The 21,157-nt window shown below is 43.3% G+C and overlaps 2 protein-coding genes across 5 annotated transcripts; one reads left to right on the forward strand and one right to left on the reverse strand.

The window, feature by feature from the left end:
* Positions 1-529: 529 nt before the first annotated feature.
* Positions 530-10,777, reverse strand: ALG10 (ALG10 alpha-1,2-glucosyltransferase). The gene is made up of 3 exons (XM_077338223.1): positions 10,613-10,777; positions 8,562-8,756; positions 530-7,638 (listed from the first exon to the last, which is right to left on the reverse strand). Exons 1-3 carry the CDS (start codon positions 10,775-10,777, stop codon positions 6,583-6,585), a joined length of 1,416 nt encoding a protein of 471 aa, XP_077194338.1. The 3' UTR covers positions 530-6,582.
* Positions 10,335-16,241, forward strand: TPRKB (TP53RK binding protein). Of its 4 annotated transcripts, none has more exons than XM_077338228.1 (5): positions 10,335-10,358; positions 11,348-11,530; positions 12,843-12,965; positions 15,242-15,418; positions 15,937-16,241. In XM_077338228.1, the coding sequence occupies exons 2-5, from the start codon at positions 11,387-11,389 to the stop codon at positions 16,021-16,023; spliced, it is 531 nt and encodes a 176-aa protein (XP_077194343.1). In that variant the 5' UTR covers positions 10,335-10,358; positions 11,348-11,386; the 3' UTR covers positions 16,024-16,241. The 4 variants fall into 4 exon arrangements, with proteins under 4 accessions (XP_077194343.1, XP_077194342.1, XP_077194339.1 ...); XM_077338227.1 differs by lacking the exon at positions 10,335-10,358 and adding an exon at positions 10,529-10,589; XM_077338224.1 differs by lacking the exon at positions 10,335-10,358 and adding an exon at positions 10,599-10,756.
* Positions 16,242-21,157: the final 4,916 nt, after the last annotated feature.

The raw sequence follows: 21,157 nt of genomic DNA on the forward strand, positions 1-21,157 counted from the left end.
CAGCCTGGTGGACTGAGATCAGAATGGTTCTGCCAGGCTTATGGTTGAGGCCTAAAATAACACCTGGATTATGCTGGCCTTCCCACCAAAGCCTTATTTACATGCCATTTCGGCCCAAAAGTCCCCCCCCCCATTTCCTCTCTCCTTCTTAGCATGAGGGAAACAACTATAGGGTGACTGAAATTTGGTGTAGATAGGGCAGAAAAATAAGATGATGAACCAAGCACTGAACCCACTGAAATTCAAGAAACCAAATATTGGTTTAGCCAAACTGAAATGTCTGAGCTAGGAGTTAATAGTATTTTGTTTTCTCTGAAAACCTTTTCACAACCTGCCTGAATTCTCATTTCGGTATACATACCAAAGTCAACACCTCTGCTTCATCCTGTCAGATACCTGTGTCAGTGAGTTATATTGGCCAGACGATATCAAGACACAGAGGGAGACCGTGGCTCTGTCATGTAGGTAGGGATATTAAAGGGATGTGAGAGATACATAGGAATACTTGGGTCTTCCTTGGCTTGATGTGTCAAAACAGAAGACAAGCAACATTTATTACATAAATTCAAACTGGCAGATAGCTCAAAGATCTATGAGGATACAGTTTTTAACAAACACAGATTCAAGTGGATAGCCCTGTTAGTCTCAAGCAGCAAAACAAAGTTTGAGCCTAGTGGTACCAACAAAGACCAACAAAGCTTTATTCGAGGTGTTATACCCTGGATAAAACTTTGTTGATTAAGCTGCTGCCAGAATCAAACTCTCTTACTCCAACATTTAAAAAAATATTAATTTTTTAAGATGGATACTCTCTGTTTTAATTAAAAAATGCAGCACCGGCACTTTAAAAAACACCCAGAAATAGATGCATTCTGGCAAGTGAGCCAAAAAGTTACCCTAAATTTAAAGTAGCAAATATTCAGGAAATCAATGCAGCTTTCACAATTCAGAACACTCTCTCAGTCACAAACATTTTCTTAAAGATATTCCAAAAGCACTTTAAAAACTTGTTTTAAGAAACACATTTTCAAAATTAAACATACTATCAGAGAAATGAATTACATAATGTGTGAGAAAGGTTTCAAATGTTTTTAACTCCATGAACTTTTTCAAAATTATATGGTTTTTGCAAAAGGAAATCCTCAGGAGGTAATATGAAGGTAGCTCAACAGTGCCACCTAGTGGACATTTTAATTTTAACAAATGTGATTTTGCTCCTTGCGGAGGTACTTTTGCCTCCTGTTTCATCTACACAGCAGCCATGTACAGTAGGCCTCAAGTGTTTCATCCACAGCCACCTGCATGGGAGTCCTTAAATGTTTCTTCTGCACAACAACCCGGTCTACCCTCCAAAGCAGCTGTTTCTGTCTGGGGAGCTGATCTTTATAGTCTGGAGATGAGCAGTGATTCCAGGAGATCTCCAAGCCCCACCAGGAGGTTGGTTATCCCTGGGTTGGAGATATTCCTGGAGGTTTGGAGGTGGGGCTTCAAGATGGTACAATGCTTCAGAGTCCACCCTCCAAAACAGCCATCTTTACTGGGAAGCTGATCTTTATAATCTGGAGTTGAGCTGTAATTTCAGGAGCTTTCCTGGCCCCATTTGGAGGTTGGGTACCCCTGCATTGGAAATAGCTTTGATGCACATGAAGGGGAAGAGCTGGAGATGAGTTGTATTTCTGGGCAATCTTTAGATCCCACCTGGAGGCTGGCATCCCTAAACCTCAGTGGGGTACAATGCTGCAGAGTCCAATGCAGACATCTTTGCATGAGGAGCTGATATTTATAGTCTAGAGGTGAACAGTAATTCCAGATCTCCAGGCCCCACCTGGAGGTTGGCTGCCCCTGATCTGGAGATATTCCATGAGATTTGGAAGTCGGACCTCAAAAGAATATAATGCCTATGCAGCCACCCACCTAACACATAGCTCCCCCTGGCCTATTCAGGTGAAGAAAACATTGCAGAGAAGAGGTAAGGTTGCCAGCTAGGTGTAGGTTCATGTTCTGAAAGTCCACATTTCCTAGGTGTGCATGAACCTGACGTGCTGTGCACGAGACCTCCTCTTAGGGTTGCCAGCTCCCAAGTGAGATACTAAACCCGAACCAAGCCATGAACTAGTGCCTGTTGCATTACAGCATGCAATGAGCTTTACTACTAGTTAAACATAACCTATGTACAGCAGCCAATAAAAGAATAAAAATAAGAGCCTGTAAAAGATAAAGAAAAATATTGTAATTCTAAGCAACCAATAACAGAAGATATTATAAGGTCATGAAACTTACTGTAAAATAAGAGTCAATCAACAGAAGATGCCTATTTATCAGTTCTCTGTAAAAAAATTAATTATGAAAAAAATAAATCAAATTATTTACATATTATGAAGGAAAGGGAAAGGGTGGAGTGAAAATTACCTTCCGAAGGCTGCCAAAAATTTCAATGGTGTGTTCAATTGTTAGTGTTGTGATTATGTTTGTTATGGCATAAAGCTGCAACAATAAACTTATCTACTTAATTCAATTGTTAGTGCATGGATTGCAGTAAGCAAAGTAGTTGTCTGATTGTGGAGGAAATTTTATATAATAAGGGGATGATGCAACAGTGCTGACGGAAGGCCATGCCCAACCGTGCCCATGTCCATCTTGTTATGTTATTGTTTACTGATTGATCTGGCTCCTCACTCCCTCTAGTAAGTCAACAAGGAAATTGGCCCCCTGGCTGGCCCTGGAGTCGAGCAGCTGGTGGTTTTTCGCCTGCCGCCTTTTAGCAGTAATAGTAAGTAAGGGAATTATGGGGGGTTTTATTGTATTTTACCTTTTTATTATTGTTAACCACCATGAGCCCAATTAGGAACGGCGGTATAGAAATCTAAGTATAAATAAATAAATAAAAATAAAACCTGCTGCAACTGGCCAGAGGGAGAAGGGGGAAAGACTTATAACCGTGCATTTGAAAATGGACATCTTTCCATGTACAATTAAAGCAGGGAGAAGAAGAAACAGAAAAAAATGAAATAGCATGTCATGCTTAAACACACATCCAGTCAGTCTCTTGGTTTAAACCCACTGGTTTCAGAATGCCAATGGCAAATATCCAAAAGGTCTCTCTTCTCTTCAGGGCAGATATCAGATGTTCCTTGCATCAAGTAATCTTTTCAGTGCCATAAAACCAAAGATCTGTCATGGTTTGTTGAGTTGTTCTGAAGTGTTGGACCATTGGAGCTGAGATTCAATGATTTTTTGAGATTGCTTAGGTGCTCAAGAATACGTATTCTTAAAGGTCTAGATGTGAAGCCTATATATTTCTTAGATTTACTTTCCACTAAATATATACCACCAGATGCAGCACAAGTTATATACAGATGGATGAGATAATAAGTTCTATCATTATTGGAACCCTTAAAGCTTTGCTTTTTTTTTTTAAGGATTCTGACAGGCTTTACATTGCTGGCAAGGAAAAAAACGCTTAGCAATCCTTTTCCATCTTCAGGGCATTTCCGCACATCAGTAAAAATAGCATTACGCCAGCTAAATGGCAAAGCGCTAAATTTTATTGCATTTCCCAACCCCTCCTCACCTTTTTTGATGTTTGGCCTTTGTCTGCCACCTTTTCACATTTCTCACCCTCCACATCTGCTGCTGGAAATGGTGGAAGAGAGAAATGTGCCTTATACACATTGCACTTCTGCCTGTCAATCAATTTGGGCATCCAATCCTGTTCCTCCATATTTGACACAGACTAAAGTGATGCACACTAATTTTTTGTTTAATTCATACGTCTACGTTGCAATGCCTATGCATGGAATCATAGATGCATAGTGCTTTTTTAATGCCATTCCTTATTGGATCATGAGTCCTTTGATACATTTAAAAATTAATATAATTCCTGATTTTGGAGGGGGGGGAGAGAAAACTTTCAAGAGGCATGCTGAGTTACAACTTTGGAAAAATATTATTTTATTTTTGGCATTGCCTACACACATGTCCATTTGTTGTTCCTTACTAAGAAAGGGTTTTCAACTATATATTCTGTTTTCCTCATAATCTTTAAGATCTCTTTGAAATTTTAACCCCCCCCCCCTTTAGTTCTTCAAATTGTTCTTTTGATTTCAGGGTGATAACTTTTGCAGAGAAATAGTTATCCCCAAGGGTTTTTTACATTTTGTCAATTTTTTCAGCCATAGAGGTTTCAATTAACAATATCACGAGGTCCACGGAGCATTTGTTAAGGATAGCACACCATCTGTCCTTGAATTTATCATCATTAGGAAACATACCAGGTGGTATTTATCCTCTAGAAATTATTTTCTGTCTACTGTAATCCTTTAAGGTATCTGCATGGGCATCAATCCTTATTTTTTATTTCTAGTTTAAAATTTTCCCAGTCATCACCCTCATCACCTTGGGGTTCTTTTGGCAGTCCTGGAAGGTTTTTCATGAATGGGGGGGGGGGGTAATTAATTTTGCATATATTTTGAAAATTTGTTAAACACTTATCAAGTGATATGACTATATATGGTCAACTGCCCCCAAAGGGCCAATGATGTCCCTGGGAGGGGTGGGAAGGGCCCTGAGTAGGCCTGTGCACAGCTGTGCTTCCCAACTATATTTTGCCTTATTGCACCACTTCTGGGGGTTCTTGAAACCTGAAGAATATTTCAGGGGTTTCTCAATGGTAAAAAAGTTGAGAAAGGCTGGCTTAAGCTAACACAAAGGACAGTGCCAAATATAAAATGGAAAGGGGGGGCAGTGTTTGTCAGCCTTATTTTTTTGAGGGAAGGTGGGACAGAAATGTACTAAATCAATCAGATATTTCTAATAGCAAAATCAGCTAAATCTGAGGATACTTAAATCCAGAGATAGCAGTGAATAGACCATTCTACACTCTTGAACAATTGCAGAAAAATCTGAAATCTTAAAAAAAAAACACCTCCCAAATATATTGTGGCTTTTTAAATCCCTAAATGATAAAAGGAACATGTATAGATTTAACAGATGAATTACCTCAATGGCTGTAGCTAGGCAACCACAGTATTCCAAGGCTTGGTTTTTCTGAGGAAAAGGCAGGGGGACAGGGAAGGGTCCTTTACAGGGCTGTTTTGGCCTTTAAGGGAAGTCTTGGGGGAGCTGGGTCTGCCAACAACCACTGGGTGATTTGATACTGCCTTCCATAACTCGCCTAGGCCTGATTGCTTGCTATTATTCAACAGCAGCCACCCTATGAAAGCTGATGTGGTGCAGCAATTAAGAGCTTCAAAGTAGGGTGCCTGGTTCAATCCCCATCTTACCAGGGATACTTGCTTGGGTAAATTGGGGCACATCACATATTTTCAGCCTAACCTACCCCACAGGGTTGTTGTGAGAATAAAAGGAGAGAATATGTATGCTACTTTAGTCCTTACTGTGAATAATGGTGGGGTATAAACTAAGTAAAATAGTAAGTATAGAAGATGGAGGTAGGTTGGTGAATGAATGAATGCGAATAAGGCAGGAAAAGGAAGATAGGGGGATTGACAAGAGAAGGGAAAGGGAAATAGTGTGGGAAGCGAAATATAGGGGAAGTTACAATACAAAGTCCTTGAGGGTTCCCTACCATGTATATGTCCCTGGCCCAATTGCCAGAACCACACAACTGGGTCATAGACATCTAAGACATTTTTCCTAAACTTTGATGTGTATATGGCTGCCATTTGTGCTATACCAGTTTCATAAAAGATGTCTGTTATGAAACTCTTCAGAAGGACTAATCCCGACAGGCTGAAGTCCAAGAACAGTGGTGGGCTTCGATGTGCTTAATTCCAGTTATCCTGGCAGCTGTTCTTAAGCTTCTTTCACCCAAAACAGAGAGAAAAAAACACAGATTTCCTGTCATACCTCCTCTACTGTAGTCAGACAACTTGTGGTCCTTCACCTCGTAACAGATCTCAACAAGTTGTCCAGGTCCTGGTATCATTTGTTTACCTGAGGTCCCAATTATCAGTTCATTTCTGATGCAGTTATGTGTCAAGATGCAATTTCATCAGATGTTACCCTATGGACATTTCTTATGAATGCATCCTCATGTAACTGTATCAGAGACTTATCTCATCCTGGAGAGCTTTAACTTTCAGTGGACCTCCAGGAAGCAGCAAAACGTCAGATCTTTGACATGCATACATGACTTTTTCACATGCATGATAGTGACAGTGTTATGACAAAAACATTTCAAAACAAACAATGCATGAAAATGATGGTGTTATGACAAAGCCATATCAAAAACTGATTGGCCTGATAAACTACGTCTTTCTTACACCTCCTCTTGAGAACAGGGGAGCACATACACACAGGCATACTGAGGACACCCCTCAGTTAGGACTTTGGTACCCAAACTAGTATGGCTGAAAGAAATCCAGACTTTCCCTGATGTCACATTTATTGAGGTCCAGATATTAACCTGATGAAACCAGTATCATCAAACTTAGCACATCAGATTTCTCACATTCCCTCCCTGTTATAAAACAACTGGTATGTTTTGTTTTCCTTGATAGGGTCTCTAAAGTCTTTTCCGTAGCAGGAAAGTCCTAGAAATATGGTCTTGCAGGTGCAAAATTACCACATAAACCTCTGAAGTTCTTCTTTGTTTGGCCACTGAAACGATTTGTTCAGGAAGAAATGAAAAGTCACTGCATTTATCAAGAGATACAAAGTCAACTCAAGGAGAAGTTTCGAAAGTGATGGCATGGGAATGTGCAACTTATAAATAACATATGGCAATATGAAGTAACGAAATTCTAGAAGCTTCTGGGGAACCGTGGCTGTGAGCAAGCACACAAAGTAGACCATTTTCCAAAAAATATTCTTTGATGTTAACATGTCCGTAAAACTCCAGCCGGCAAATATATAGACTGGAACTAACACATATTTCACGAGCTCATGTCTTTGATAAAGCTTTCTCCATATGTAAAATGGGTAATGTCTGTTATCTGCAAGCAAATACTTATGAGCATATGTAAACTTCCAGACCAGGAACAAGGAGATGATGGCAAGGATACTGTATTGCAACAAATGTCTCTTCACAGAACGAATAAAACTGACGATTTTGTTTGGGGTTATCAAGTGAGGGGAAGAAAAAAAGAGAGTAAAAGAGAAGAAGTAGAAGATCTGAGGGAAATGCAGGCAAGCTTCATGGCTGCTCCGGTCACCCACAACGATGCCTCTATTGAGGAAGGTGAAAGCAAAGAAGCCCACCACCATGCTAAGATATGGCCAAGTCAAAAGAATGAGAGTGGTCACATTTTTAAGGGATGTGACATATTCAAGGAGGAACCTGAAGATCCTGATTAGTTCTGAAAACGATCCCTTTGGGGGCACGCTCTTTTGCTCTTTGTTTTTCAACAGTTCCACCTTCCAGGCTTCGCTCAGCTTATCTGCAATGACACTTCCACCACAGAACACGGTCCATATGATATTGGTCTGACGAAACATGAAACCGCAAAATCCGAGAAGGGCTGAAGTTTTATGGTTACCATAAAGGCACATCAAATAAGCAAAGAGGGTGAAAAATGTGGCGCCTGCGTCAGTATAATAAAGGAAAGTAAAAAAATAAAGAACTGGAAATATTGCTAGAGTCAAAGTTGAGAGAATTCTCTGGAACCCAGAAACAACCTAGAGAGGGAGAGAGAAAATGGGGGGGAGGGAGAGACAAGGTTAGGATTACTGCTACAATTAAATATTAAAAGCAAATATACAATACATGTGAGAGCTGCCCAATCCCAACTTGTCCTGACTGGAGCCAGGAGAGCTGAGAATAGGAACCAATGGCACTCACTCTCTCCTGAAGAGTTGGGAGGGGCAGATGGCCAAACCTCCAACCCCATCAATGCAGAGAAAAACCCATATGGGTTGAGGAGGGCTTCCGAGGGCCAAAGGTTGCTGTGGCACTGGGTGGATGGCATCACTGGCTGGCAGCAGGCCTCTTGGGCCTCAGAGGCCAGAATGTCAATTAACCTTTCAATTTGCTCCAACTAATATATCTTCTCATAACAGTTTATTCCTTCCAATATCCCATCCAAGCTCCACTGAACTGGAAAGGAACTTGTGAGCAAGTGTTCCTAATAACCTGTGGCTAAAGACCCTGATTCATAGAATTCCCCACATCAGCACAGAATATTTCTGACCAAATGATTCAGTAAGATGAAAGAAACTCTTGCCCTGAGTTTTTCTTTGGACCCAAAATACAGTAACATGCTCCAGTAAGATGCTCCAGCATCTCTAGTGCAGGTGTAATGTGGCACACCTGTACAAGTCTTTGTTTCCCACCTGACTTTGCCTCGACTAAACATAGTTGTACTTATTTGAATCCCTTGAACCCACATTTCCCCATCACACATGTGCAAAAGGCTCCTTTCAACTTTCTGAAAAAAACAGGAAGAAAGCGGCATAATCCAGGATGCTAGGAAGATTCAAATGCTATTACAGATACAGAACAGAATGCAGCCTCCTCATATTATGTCAAATTTTGACAAGTTAATGGTGCTACTGTGTACAGGAAAAAATCTATTTTAAGTATAATAATATTTGCACAGTACCTTTTTATGGTGTATCCGGCAAAAAAGCAAATATAGTAAATAGAAGTTCCCAACACTGAAAAGAAGATTAATGAATCTGAGCATCCCAGTAGAGCAAACTATGTTTCCAGACCATCCAAAGAGCCATGCAGCAGGTTTCACAACTCCAACGGACACCAAATATAAACCAGGCAACGTAGTAATCATAGGATCCCACTATTTAAAAAAATGAAAAATAAGATAATGCAATTAAAGGGCCCTCTGTAATACTCTGTATGTATGTATGTATGTATGCATGCATGTATGAGCACATGTCACTCCTGCCTCCCTTGCTTGCTTGCAATGAACCAATCAAAAGCACCCTTTTAAAATGTTAATTTTGATTCACTTAATACATTTGTTGCATCTGTTATACAGGGAACATTAAGCAAATCTTAACACTTGCATCAGTACCAGTTTATTTATATTTAGTACATTTCTTATCTCGCCCTTCCTGACAGGAGCTCAGTGTGGCATCTAATGTTCTCCCCTCCTCCTAAGCTGAGAGAAGGCAACTGGGTGAAGGTCCCCAATTAGCTCTGTGAAACCGGACTTCCCAGATAACAATCCAGCTCTCCAACCACGACACCACAAAGTAAGAGCTGGCTCTTATATGTCACTTTTCTCTACCGAAAGGAATCTCAAAGTGGCTTACATTCACGTTCCCTTTCCTCTCCCTACAACAGACACCCTGTGAGGTAGGTGAGGCTGAGAGAGCCCTGATATTACTGCTCGGTCAGAATAGTTTTATCTGTTCTGTGGCGAGCCCAAGGTCACCCAGCTGGCTGCATGTGGGAGAGCACAGAATCAAACCTGGCTCACTAGATTAGAAGTCCACACTCATAACCAGTACACCAAGCTGGTTCTGGAGCTGGGAGGGAGGGGGAGGGGCCTGGGTTTGTGGACCAGTGTGGGGGAAGGAGGGAGTCACTGTCAATGCTCCCCCCATCCCAAAAGGGCCCACCATGGCCTCTCCAGGTCTTGGGGGGCCTGCCCGGGTGGGGGGGAGGGTAGGCTAGTGCCTGTTGTATTTTCTATTACAATGGGTTTTTTGCCAATTCAAATATAAAATCCAATGGCACACATCTAGTCATACAAGTCCAAAGACTTAGTGGCACTTAAGTCTACCTGATAGAGTACAGTATCTTTTGCTGATTCTCCCCCTATTACAGACCCCCCGCCCTTTGCCCTCAATACCATTTCTGAGTGTCTGCTGACCATTTTAAACCCTAAGAGCATGAACAGGTCTCACTAACATGGGTTTTATGACCCTTGCAGCATCTGCAACCCAAGAGGGGAAGGAAATGTGGGGCAGGTAAGAAATTGATTTCCGGAATTCCATACACAAGTTACCAAGCATGTGCAGTCTGTTTACAGTATATGTGTGAATGTTCATTATATGTACAGCGGGTGATTTTTACATTGCACTGAATTCATTTATGGCTGAATGTGGAATTTAAATCTCACTTTTACCCAGGTGATAGTTTTACTCTGTTCACATACGGTATTTCACTGAACACACATACATCTGCTTCCCAAAAATAGCAGATAGGCCTTCACTTTAAAAATAATTCATATATTCAGCTGTAAATTCATTGAAGGTAACCTAAGAATTACTCAAGAACAAAGACCAATTGTGCTGACTGCAAACACAGATTGGCTCCTTCTTTAAAAGACCAGGACGTGATGTACACATTCTGCCATAACTAGGGTTGCCACCTGAAGTCCCGCCCCTTCCCAAACCCCGCCCTCTGCAGGCTCCACCCCCAATGTCTCCAGGTATTTCCCAACCCGGAGCTGGCAACCCTGCTCAGAACTGAGGAACCCCAAAGCATATTGCTGGGGGGAGGGGGGGGACCCCTAGAGGCTGTGTCCAAAGAGGCGCGGTCCTGGCGGCGCTGGGAGCCCGTGGAGCTCCTCGTCTCTCGGGCCTGGGGGTCCAGCTGTGGCGGGGGCGTCGGAGAGGCTCGGGGGGCTGGGGAGGCCACCCGGGGGCGTCTCCTCGGAGAGGTACGGGGATCCCGCCTGCCTACCTGCGTGAAGCGGCCTTGGCAGTAGGCCTGCGCCTGCGGGACGTGGAAGGCCTCGTCCATGTAGGGCTCGCGTTGCTGGCGGTTGAGCGCCGAGAAGAGCAGGCAGGAGCCGAGGAAGGCGCAGCTGAGGGCGGCCGAGAAGAAGTAGGCCTCGGAGCGCTCCATGCCCAGGCGGCTCCCCGCCCTCCCGGCGGCCTCTCGCCCCTCCGCGCGCCCAGCCCTGAGCCCCGGACCAGCCAGGAGCGGCGGCGGCGGCGGCGGGCAGGCGCTTGGGGGCTTTCCGCGTAGCGAGGGAGAAGGAGAGGGCCCCGGAGAGGCGGGCAGCTGTGTCGGGCGGAGGAAAAGGCCTTAGCCGCGGCTGCTCCACGGGGCCGCGGCTGGCCTGTGCCGCACGCCCCGCCTCTCTCGCCCTTGAATTCGCAGAAAATATGGAGAGCGGCATTTAAGCGTTGCACACCACATGGACCCAGTCGCGCCAGTGTTGGGGGGGGGGTACGTGTACAGATGGAAAGGTAGCGTGTGCGTGGGGACGCATGCATATAAACAACACGCGCGCACTTCCTATGCACAGACACAAAGCAAAATTGCCTCACCAACTTGGACGCCCGCCCTTATGCGATGCTAGTTTAGCCCCTGTCAAAATTTCTGCATGCCTGTATTGCACCCTTCGAATTTTATTTATAAAAAGCTTTCACTGCAATAAAAGTATCAATTATCAGTATCTGACTCCTCCAGGTTTGGCTGATTGCAAAGGAACCTACTATCTGTGACAAGATGCAGTGTTTAACACATCGGTTGGAATTGTTTCCTGACTGCCTGGTTACTCTTCTCCTGTTTAATGATGTGAAGAATGCTGCTGTCCTAAGAAAAAAAGCCATGGAAGGTGCTATTGATGGAGCATTAATTAGCCCTGAAATGGTAAGGGAACAGTTTTTTCATGTACTGCATTTTGATAGCATTGCAGATCTTGTAAACTCCATAATAACCATGTGCTGGATAGATTCTGGGTTTCAGAACCAAAGGGCTGCCTTGTGTTTCCAGATAGAAATAGAACAAACTTGGGTTGGATGAAATTTTTTAAAGCCCTGTTGACTGTGACTGATGGGATCAATTTCTCAGTTTCACTGAAGGTTGTAAAGTCAGAGTGAATGAGCTGTGAGTGACTTCATGACATTCTCAGCCATTCTTGTTTTCTTCATGACAACAAATGGATCCTTTTGTTGTATATAAACTGAACAATGATTTTTAAAATTGGAGCTTGTGGTTGGGACTAATAAAGTTAATAGTAAACAAAGAAGTGTGCTTTGTAGTTATACAGCACATTTTCATATGGACTAAAGTTAAAATTGGATTCACACAGATCCTTTTGGATCCTTCAGTTTTTAAAAGTGCACTCCAAAAAATCCTGTATGAAATCGCTTGTGGAAGCCAGGACTATGGACTGGACCACACAGAAATGGATCCAACAGATGTTGCACTGCAACAGCAGAAAAATGGGGGTTCAAGGCACAAATCCTCATGAATTCATATGACTTTTACATTGAAACAAAATAAACCCACCATCATTGTAGACCATGTCTTAGTCTATAGGGAGCACCACAAGAAATGTATCCACTGTGTTGTGGGGCCACACTGGTGCAAAAACATAGTTGAAGTACATGGATCCTCATAATGTAATATCGATAGCCATAGCATACACCACAAAAATCACAACACGATGGAGCAAAAACATGGCTCCAAAGCATGGATCCTTAGGGTTTTTTCCATTGAGTCATCCCAAATTCTCCATCAAATCACAGATCATGTCCATGGCCACAATTTACACCACAAACATAGCAGATCCGTGCCTTTGTGGTGATGCCACAGAGCAAAAACATGATTCCAAAGCATGGACTTTAATGGATCCTTGGGGGTTTACACTAGGTCACCCCACACTAACTGTCAAATCACATATTATATCCATGGCCAGAACTTGCACCACAAAAATTAAGGATCCATGCCCTCGTGGTGACACCCACTTGGGCAGTTGTAATTGTTAAATTAAGCCTCAAGAGATTTGCTCGTGAATAAAACTATTGTATCTGCAAATGTTTTGCCTTGTTTCAGTATTTAAGATAGTGTTTGCCTTTTATGCATTTCTAAAATACTGTTTTTCCTTATCGCATGTAGGAAAGTATCTGTTCTATTTTGGGACCTGTCACTTAAAGACAACTTTTTTTCCTTGTGACAGATTGTTGATCCATTTCAAATCCTTGTGGCTACCAATAAAGCTGTTCATCTTCACAAGATTGGTAAAATGAAGACGAGAACTCTTAATGCAGAAATAATATTCAATCTTTCACCTAACAATAATGTAAGTGTTAACTTGTAAGCACATTGTGCAAGACGAGTTGCCCTCAGTGCAAGAGTATTAACTGCACACTTCTTGTTGCCCATCTATCCCCTGTTGCTAGAGTAGAGTAATGGTTAGCTTGTTGGACTAGAACCAAGGAAGTCTGGGTTCAACATCCCTTCTGGCCACGAAGCTCCCTAGTAAGCCTGCATCACAGAGTTGTTATGAGGATACATGGTAAAGAGCATAACGTTGAATCTCTTTGGAGGAATAAAAATATGTTGAATATGTCAGGTATCCCTGGCTATTCTTTTTTCTAAACCTACTACTGGAATGCATATAGATGATTGCCGTGTTAGTGGTGAAAACTCTGTGGAGGCACACTTCCTGTATTTTAGTTGGATGCATAATTTTTTTCCCCCAGAATGGAACTAAGAAGAAACCTGTTCTCCTGGTTTGCAGTTAAGGAATCTGTTTGCATTTTAGGTGCTTCCCCTTTGTAGGGCTGATTGTAAAGACTTGAAACAATCAGCCTTGATGAAATGTTTGATCAGATAACATGTGGGGGTGAGCATACAATATAAAGATTGCTCCTGGGGCATGGGATGAGGAAAGGAAATGGGAGCAGAATATAATTTGGAAGGCAAGATGTTTGCTCTGGAGCTTAAAAACCCACACTGCTAGGGCAGTCTTAGTGATTCAGGGGTCCTGGTCAGTAGTTCAGGATAGGATTCCCAAATCACTGTCACCCTCGCAGGGCCAAGCAAGGGATATCCCTCATCCCATGTGTGGTGGGCAGGAGCCACCACCAGAAACCAGCTGGCTAAGCATTCAATGGAGTGGCTGCAGTGGTGGCAGGAACCAGTTCATTCACTTTTCTCCCTTCCTTTGGAGGGTGGGGCCATTGGCAATTGCCCCCTCCCCAGTTGCTCCTGTTGCTCATTGGCTAAGTCTGTCCCTGTGCACTGCCTCTTGTTGCCGTATGAAGCCTTAGATTATCACTTTACCTAGTCATACATGGCTTCAGATTGTCCCATTTGCTCTGACAGGAGTCCATCCTGCAGCTTTACACTAGCAGGAAGAGGGAAGTGTGCTGGGTTCTCACTGTTGGTCCAAGATCATCATAAGAGGTTTGCTTGTGACAGGCTCTGTGGAATTTTGCCTGCATACGGTAAATACAGCCATCACCTTGTAGGCCATTATGTGCTTGTCAACAACTCCCTTCCCTGTTTTTGCAATCTTGGGTAGGCACAGAAAGGGAAATAATCCCTGATGACTTGCCTTTGGCTTAGTGTGATACAAGTTGGCCAGGCCTGACTGACAGCTATGAAGGTAGGACATGCCTGCCTTTCTCTGAACTGTTTCCAGTGTGATTGGGACCAGAAACCAGCCAGGAGGTCTCATGTACAACTAGCTTCTTGACTTGCCCCCTCTTCCAATTAGAAATATACACCATTGTAGAACAGAAAGCAGAGCTTGGATTTCATATCTAATGAATGCATTGACAAATGATTATAGAGCTATCATCACTGTCTGAGAGCTGCATATGTCCATTTCATCACCTGCTCATCTCCTAATTGGCATAGATGAAAACCAGGGACACAGAGATAGGGATGGTGGGAAACTAAAATGCACATGGCTGAGAATTAACTTACCTTAGATAAGGGCTGCCCTGTGTTGGTTTCAAATATTTGGTTGCAGATATATTGAGAGACAGCTTGGTGTAGTGGTTAGGAACTCGGATTTCTAATCTGGTGAGTCGGGTTTGATTCCCTCTTCTCCTCCACATGCAGCCAGCTGGGTGACCTTGGGCTCGCCACAGAACTGATAAAGCTGTTCTGAACAAGCTGTGATATCAGGGCTCTCTCAGCATCACCTACCTCACGAGGTGTCCGTTGTAGGGAGAGGAAAGGGAAGGCGACTCTAAGCTACTTTGAGACTCCTTCTGGTAGAGAAAAGTGGCATATAAGAACCAACTCTTATTATTATTAGTATTAATCATTGGCTACTACATCAAGTAACATTTAATGTTTTAAATTAACACTTGAATATTTTACTGAAAATATTAGATGTTGGTTCTCACAGTTCAGACTTCTCAGTGCACTGAGAAGTGGGGAGATGGACCCATGGTTTAACACAACTATACAGATTTGGGTCTGGCCTGTGCTGCATGGAAAACCGTCTGGAAATCTTGTTTATGACTCCTTGAACGAAGAAAGGTGGCATGTATAAGTATAAACCAGAAAAATCTATTTGTATTTGGATTCTTTGGATTTGAATTCTTACATTTACATTAGATTTCAGATGCCTTGAAAAAGTTTGGCATTTCGGACAGTGACTCTGCAGTTATCATTGTTCTGGTGGAAGACCAAGAGAAGAAGGTGATTTTGGAAAATGTAATAAGTGAAGTGGATGGTCAGCAAGTTCCTTTGGCAGATCTCCCCCAGCTAACAGACATATCAAAAGTTAAAAAGGTTTGTACAAGCTGGTCAAGAAAGGCGGGTGGGGATCAGGCAAAAGAGATTGGTGTGGTTTGTTTTTAGCTATGTGGATACTGGCCAAAAGAAAGATCAGGGAAAAACAGGTGTTGGCATGGTACAGTGGTTAGAGTCTCACACTAGGATCTGGGAGACCCAGGTTCAAATTACACCTATGCTATGGGAGCTTGTTGGGTAACCTTTGGCCAATCACTGCTCTCAGCCTAACATACAGGGTTGTTGTGAGGGTAAAATGGAGTAGACAAGAACAATGTAAGCTACTTGTGCGTACCTGTTGGGGAGAAAGGCTGATTCTAAAAGGGGTAAATAACATGCATTTGATTAATTTTTTGCACTTGATGTTTCCATTGGAAAAATGTTCAGCTTTAACCAAAAAAATGTTTTAATGTAATTATTGCACATTAATGGCTAATTCAACCTGGAAGAAGTTGCGGACACCATTTTCAGAAATACGTATTACTCAAGAAAGTCACCATTCCATTTTCCTTTTTCAGATGTACAAGCTCACACCCCAGGAAGAAAAAATAGGAACCCTACTGGATGGCATCATTTGTAGAATGGCAACTAAAGATGTTTCATGAAAAAAATGTAACTGCATCAAAATAGCTGGCCCATTCTTGAAATGGTTGGTTATTTGAATAATTTTTGTAACATTTGTCTTGTATACATAGGACAGTGTTAGGGTGCTTTAGGCTGTATTTTATTTTAGTTAGAAGCAGACAATCTTCTGTTGGAACATGAAAATAATGTTGTTGGGCATTCTAAATTTTTTTTAAAAAATAAATTATTTCAATATGTATTTTCCTTTTTATATAAGGGACCATGTTGTGTAATCTGTGCATCTGTGTACCCTTGCATCTACAGTACCAGTACACCTTCATTTACAAGGTCCAAAGACGGCATTCTAAGATTGAAATCTAACCAAACTCTAGCGTCTTTAACTTTGCTGGGAAGCTCCTTGATTGCTTAAATTTGAGATTGGACTGTTGAAATATTTCTCATAAAGACAGGGCATGGGCTCCCTGAAGTAACCCCATGACAGCTTGTGGGCAGGGGACACCAGCCCCACCAAACAAGTAGAAATCACATTTTTTAATATAAACTAAGTAGTAATGCCAGCCACAACAGAAAGACATCCAACAGGACAAAGGCTTCCTGCAACCTCATGACAGCTTGGTAGGCAGAGTACCTCAGCCCCACCAAACCAGTGGAGATGAGATTTTTCCTTTAAAAGTGATCTTGAGGTAGATATTTTTGTTTCATGAGGTAGGTGTTGGATGAGGCAGCCCATTCCCACCCATCAGAGGTAGCCATCTTCCCACTCACGTGCCAAGGGCACAATTCACAGGCCACATGCTGGATCACCCAGAGGAGCAGGAATGGGGCATACATGGGTACAAAGGAGGCCTGAATCTTGCCATGAGAGGTCCAGAGGGGGGTAGCCCAGGCGAGACCTTCAAAAAGGCCAACTCATTCACTTTGGTCAGGCCCAGGCAGGAGTGGTGGGGACTGAGAATATCTCTCTAGTGGGAGAATGCCCACGCACTTGGGCACTAATAGGATAGAAGAAGAGACTACTGGCCACACAAGAAAGTCAGGCCAAATACAGCCTTGCATTTCCAGTACTCCAGGGGATTGTTGGAGGTGGTCTTGGGACTCAACAAAATTCTCCCTTACCATCACCTCTGCTAAGCCATTGCATACCTGGCACCCCCCATAGCTGCTAGCTTCCCAGTTCACCACTAACAAGTGGCAAGGCTTCTCTCTGCTTGGGCTCTTTGAGGCAGAGATGCTGGGCTGTGGCTCCTCCCCTTTCTATCACTGGCCACATCTGCTGGCCTGTAACCTTCACAGTACCATTGAATGAGCTCTGCAATGCGGCCTTTAATATGAGGGTCACAGATACAGGGCAGCCTTGTGGTGATGCCCACCTGCAACCTCCTTGTCAAGGCCCTGACCCATGGGAGAACAGGCATCCCCTCTGGGCCTGGCTGCAGTGGAGCCAATGCCTAGTCCAGGCTTCAGATCAAGGATGGCTGAATAGGTGCAGAGCACATTGGTGGTGTCTTGGATGGGTTTGAGAACACAGACCATTTGGAACAATGTCAGCCATTCATTGGTGCTGATGCCGAGCTCTACCCTGTGCAGGACAGTTATGGAGGAGATGACATCCTGCACTGTACTCTTCTGCTCCATCAAAAGCACAATCAGGGCAGAACTTTAGTAGGTGGGTAAGTTCAGGATGATGCCCTCAGGAGTCCACCTCAGACTCCAGAATCATAGCAGGGGAGGGGAATCACAATCGAAATGTGACTCCTCAGCCAAGAAACCAACTAGTTAAGCCCATCTGTTTGACATGGAAAGAGAGAAAGGGGGTTCAGAGCTCTGAGTCCAACTCACAGCAAAATCTCAGCAGAGAAGTTCCCAAACACAAGGGAATGTGTTCTGCCAGTCTGCTTTTAAGAAGTTCCCTGCTTTTCTCTGGAACTGCAAACAGCCAAGAGAAAGGAGGCTGCAGACCTGAGAGCATATATATAGTTTTCTGATCCCATAGAGCAGAATGAGGACTCCCATTATTGGCAGCCAGCAGTGCCTGTTAAACTTGGCGGGGCTCCTATATGTCTTTCCAAGTCTGGAGAACTTGCAGAGCCATCATAAATAGTTAAACCCTTCTTCAATGGTCTTAGAAGGATGTAACTCTTGCTTAGGATGGCACTATAAGAGGAGAATTGCCAGACATTAAAAGAAGGAGAAAAAGAAGAAGAGAGTTCTTATATGCCGCTTTTCCTTACCCAAAGGAGGCTCAAAGCGGCTTACAGTTGCCTTCCCATTCCTCTCCCCACAACAGACACCCTGTGGGGTGGGTGAGGCTGAGAGAGCCCTGATATCACTGCTTGGTAAATAACAGTTTTGTCAGTGCCATGGCAAGCCCAAGGTCACCCAGCTGGTTGCATGTGGAGCACAGAATCGAACCTGGCATGCCAGATTAGAAGTCCGCACTCCTAACTACTACACCAAACTGGCTTACCAATGAGGATCCAATGCTAAGGATTATGGTTAACTGCATACTTTTCCTCTGAAAGAGCTTCGTAGCAACAGTGACACCACCTTCTGAGTTGTTTTTATAGGCTGCTTTTCAGAACAAGCTGCCTTTTCAAAAGCAAAGGGCGAGAGAGATGTGTTAGGATAATGCGTAGTGCTCTAAGAGGAAAGGGTCTGAAGCTTCTGAAACAACACAGAACAAGCCTTGGTAGTATTATTATCATGGAAAATTAAAGGTTTGTTTTCATTGCCTGCCAAAGCAAATGACACATGGAATATATCATCCAACTTGCTGGCTGAAACACAGGCACTATTTTTGGTCGTTTGGCCTAACGGCAAGCAGGTACATTTAAATCCTATCCTTTTTTGAACATATGTGAAAAAACCGTTTTGAGTCCACTTAACGTACACAGAAAACCTTGTGAAACAGTCACTGCCTCACGCACAACTTGAACTCGTGCTTGTCATTTTCGTCAGTGGTGCCTCTAGAACAAACAGCATCTTGGCATTGCTGTGAATAACTTTGTTAACTCTTTCGTTGAAGAATGCCAGGCTACACTTCGTTCATGTCTCCTATATGAGACACTTCATCCAGAAGACAGCCTTTTTGTCACTGAACTTGTTAATTTTGCTGGGACAGTGGGACTTTCACATCTTGCAATTTTGATGTGATGCCTCTGTTGGTACAGCCGAAGACTCGTTGAACTCTTTGCTAGATTTCTCGTCGAACTCTAATCTTCTGGGGTGTTCGCTACTCCTCCCAATAACGTATGTGAAGCACTTTGAACTTAAAAGCCCAGATAAATGCCAGGTTGCGGTCCTGATGATGAGCTGAGGACTATTATTACTATTATTATTAACAATAATATCAGCAATGAATCCAACAAAAGCTGAAGCATACTTAGTGTTTAGGGTGAAAAACCATTTAAGGTTAGGTTACTAACCTTTCAAGCATCTGAGCATTTTTTTTGGGGGGGGGGGAGGGAGAGATTGCAATATATTAATTGAAATGCTCCAGGCTTGCCTGATCTCATCAGATCTCTGAAGCTAAGCAGGAGACCACTAAGGGCCTAGGGTTGCTGTACAGAGGCAGGCAGGCATCTCTTACCCTGACTTTACTGGGTCACCATTAGCTGGCTGAGACTTGATGGCATTTAATACACACACATACTGACTGAAAGGGAACATTCTCTGGGTTGAAAGAGTTTGAATATGCAAAGCTGTGCAGCACCAGAAGGCTTAAAAGAGTATGTTTTCTTGTGAAGAGAAACAACTATGTATAGAAAGAGGAGAGAAGAGACCTAGCTAACTGTTCTGTTGTCTGCAGTCATACTGTTCACCTGCTGTTCTGGTGGCAAGCTGGGAGGAGGTGTGCTCAAAGGAGAAGGAAGTCTATTGAGCCAATCAGGACACTAGAAGAGATAAATAGAAAACATCAGGAAATTCGTGATCTAAATATGCATTTCCTGCACTCTTCACATTACCGCTTAATTATGCACCCTGCAGATCTTGCATATTCCAGAATCTGAAATTAAAGCAACGTTGACCATAGGTGGTTTAAATAATTTGGGCAGGCTGCTTCAGATGGGAACTTACCTTGTGCAAATGCACAGGAGGCCTCTTTTCCACTCATCAAAACAGCGCAGAAACCTGCACAGAGTCTACCCTGCAATGCAGCCATTTTTTTCCAGAAGGAAATTCCAGAAGAATATAGACCTACCTGAAGGCTGGAAACCCTACCTCCTGCCCATCCTGCTGCATTGTACCTGGGACATGAACTGAAGCCTTGGCATTGACATAATCAGCCCTATTCCCTAGGGCTGCCACCCCTGGGCTGGAGAATTCTGGGGATGGAGCCAGGGAAGGACAGGGTGTGAGCGGGTGGGGAGACCTTGGCAGGTATGATGCCCTCAAGTCCACTCTCTAAAGCAGTCACTTCTCCAGGGGAACTGTTCTCTTTGGGCCGGAGCTCAGTTGAAATTTCAGGAGCTCTCCAGGCCTTACCTCAAGGTTGGCAACTACTTTTAAACAGGGCATTTTGTGAATGGGGGCTACGCAGCCTCAATTCATAATCAAAACTTTATGGATGTTGAGTATTTTTGCAAGGCGCTGACATGAATTGGCAGGGTGGGGGGCATTCATCAGGAGCTCGCCCCCCCACACACACACACTTACCTGAACTCAGAAGAGTGCCCAGCATGCTGACATCATCCAGAAGCTCTAGGTTTTGGGGAAACTATTGGTAAAAAATTGGCCTCAAAGCCAGAGTGTCACCCCACAACGACCTGGGAAGTTTTGGGAAAGAGTTCTGCTTTCTGAAAATCCCAAAGAAGGGGGAGCAATGGGCAAAGCGGGGGTGTGGTATCCCTAAAGCTGAGGAAGGGAACAAGCACAAGGCTCGCATCTGTACCTCATGTGTATGCTCTTCAAGCTGAGGCTGAGAGTCACAGTCTGGAGGACATTGTATTGATTTTCCTCCCCCCCTCCCCCATTAGCAAAACTCGTTTTGCCGTGCTAATGGTACAGACAATATTTTTCAAAGATGTATATTTCCTTCAACAATAAGAGCCCTTGAAATAAAAACAGAGGTAATAAATGAAATTAATCCTCAAAAAAAAAAAAAGCTGCATTACAGTAACAGTTTTAAACATAACCTTTACCACAAGAATTCAG

Source organism: Paroedura picta, chromosome 5 (assembly GCF_049243985.1).
Source record: "Paroedura picta isolate Pp20150507F chromosome 5, Ppicta_v3.0, whole genome shotgun sequence".
In the NCBI taxonomy this organism is placed as follows: domain Eukaryota; kingdom Metazoa; phylum Chordata; class Lepidosauria; order Squamata; family Gekkonidae; genus Paroedura; species Paroedura picta.

Bases quoted from the DNA above. Each gene is read 5' to 3' on its own strand.
- TPRKB (XM_077338228.1), top strand. From the start codon at position 11,387: ATGCAGTGTTTAACACATCGGTTGGAATTGTTTCCTGACTGCCTGGTT. The intron at 11,531-12,842 runs GTAAGGGAACAG...TCCTTGTGACAG, and splicing joins CATTAATTAGCCCTGAAATG to ATTGTTGATCCATTTCAAAT. The intron at 12,966-15,241 runs GTAAGTGTTAAC...CATTTACATTAG, and splicing joins ATCTTTCACCTAACAATAAT to ATTTCAGATGCCTTGAAAAA.
- ALG10 (XM_077338223.1), bottom strand. From the start codon at position 10,777: ATGGAGCGCTCCGAGGCCTACTTCTTCTCGGCCGCCCTCAGCTGCGCC. The intron at 8,757-10,612 runs GTAGGCAGGCGG...TTTTTTAAATAG, and splicing joins GCCAAGGCCGCTTCACGCAG to TGGGATCCTATGATTACTAC. The intron at 7,639-8,561 runs GTACTGTGCAAA...CTCCCTCTCTAG, and splicing joins GCCGGATACACCATAAAAAG to GTTGTTTCTGGGTTCCAGAG.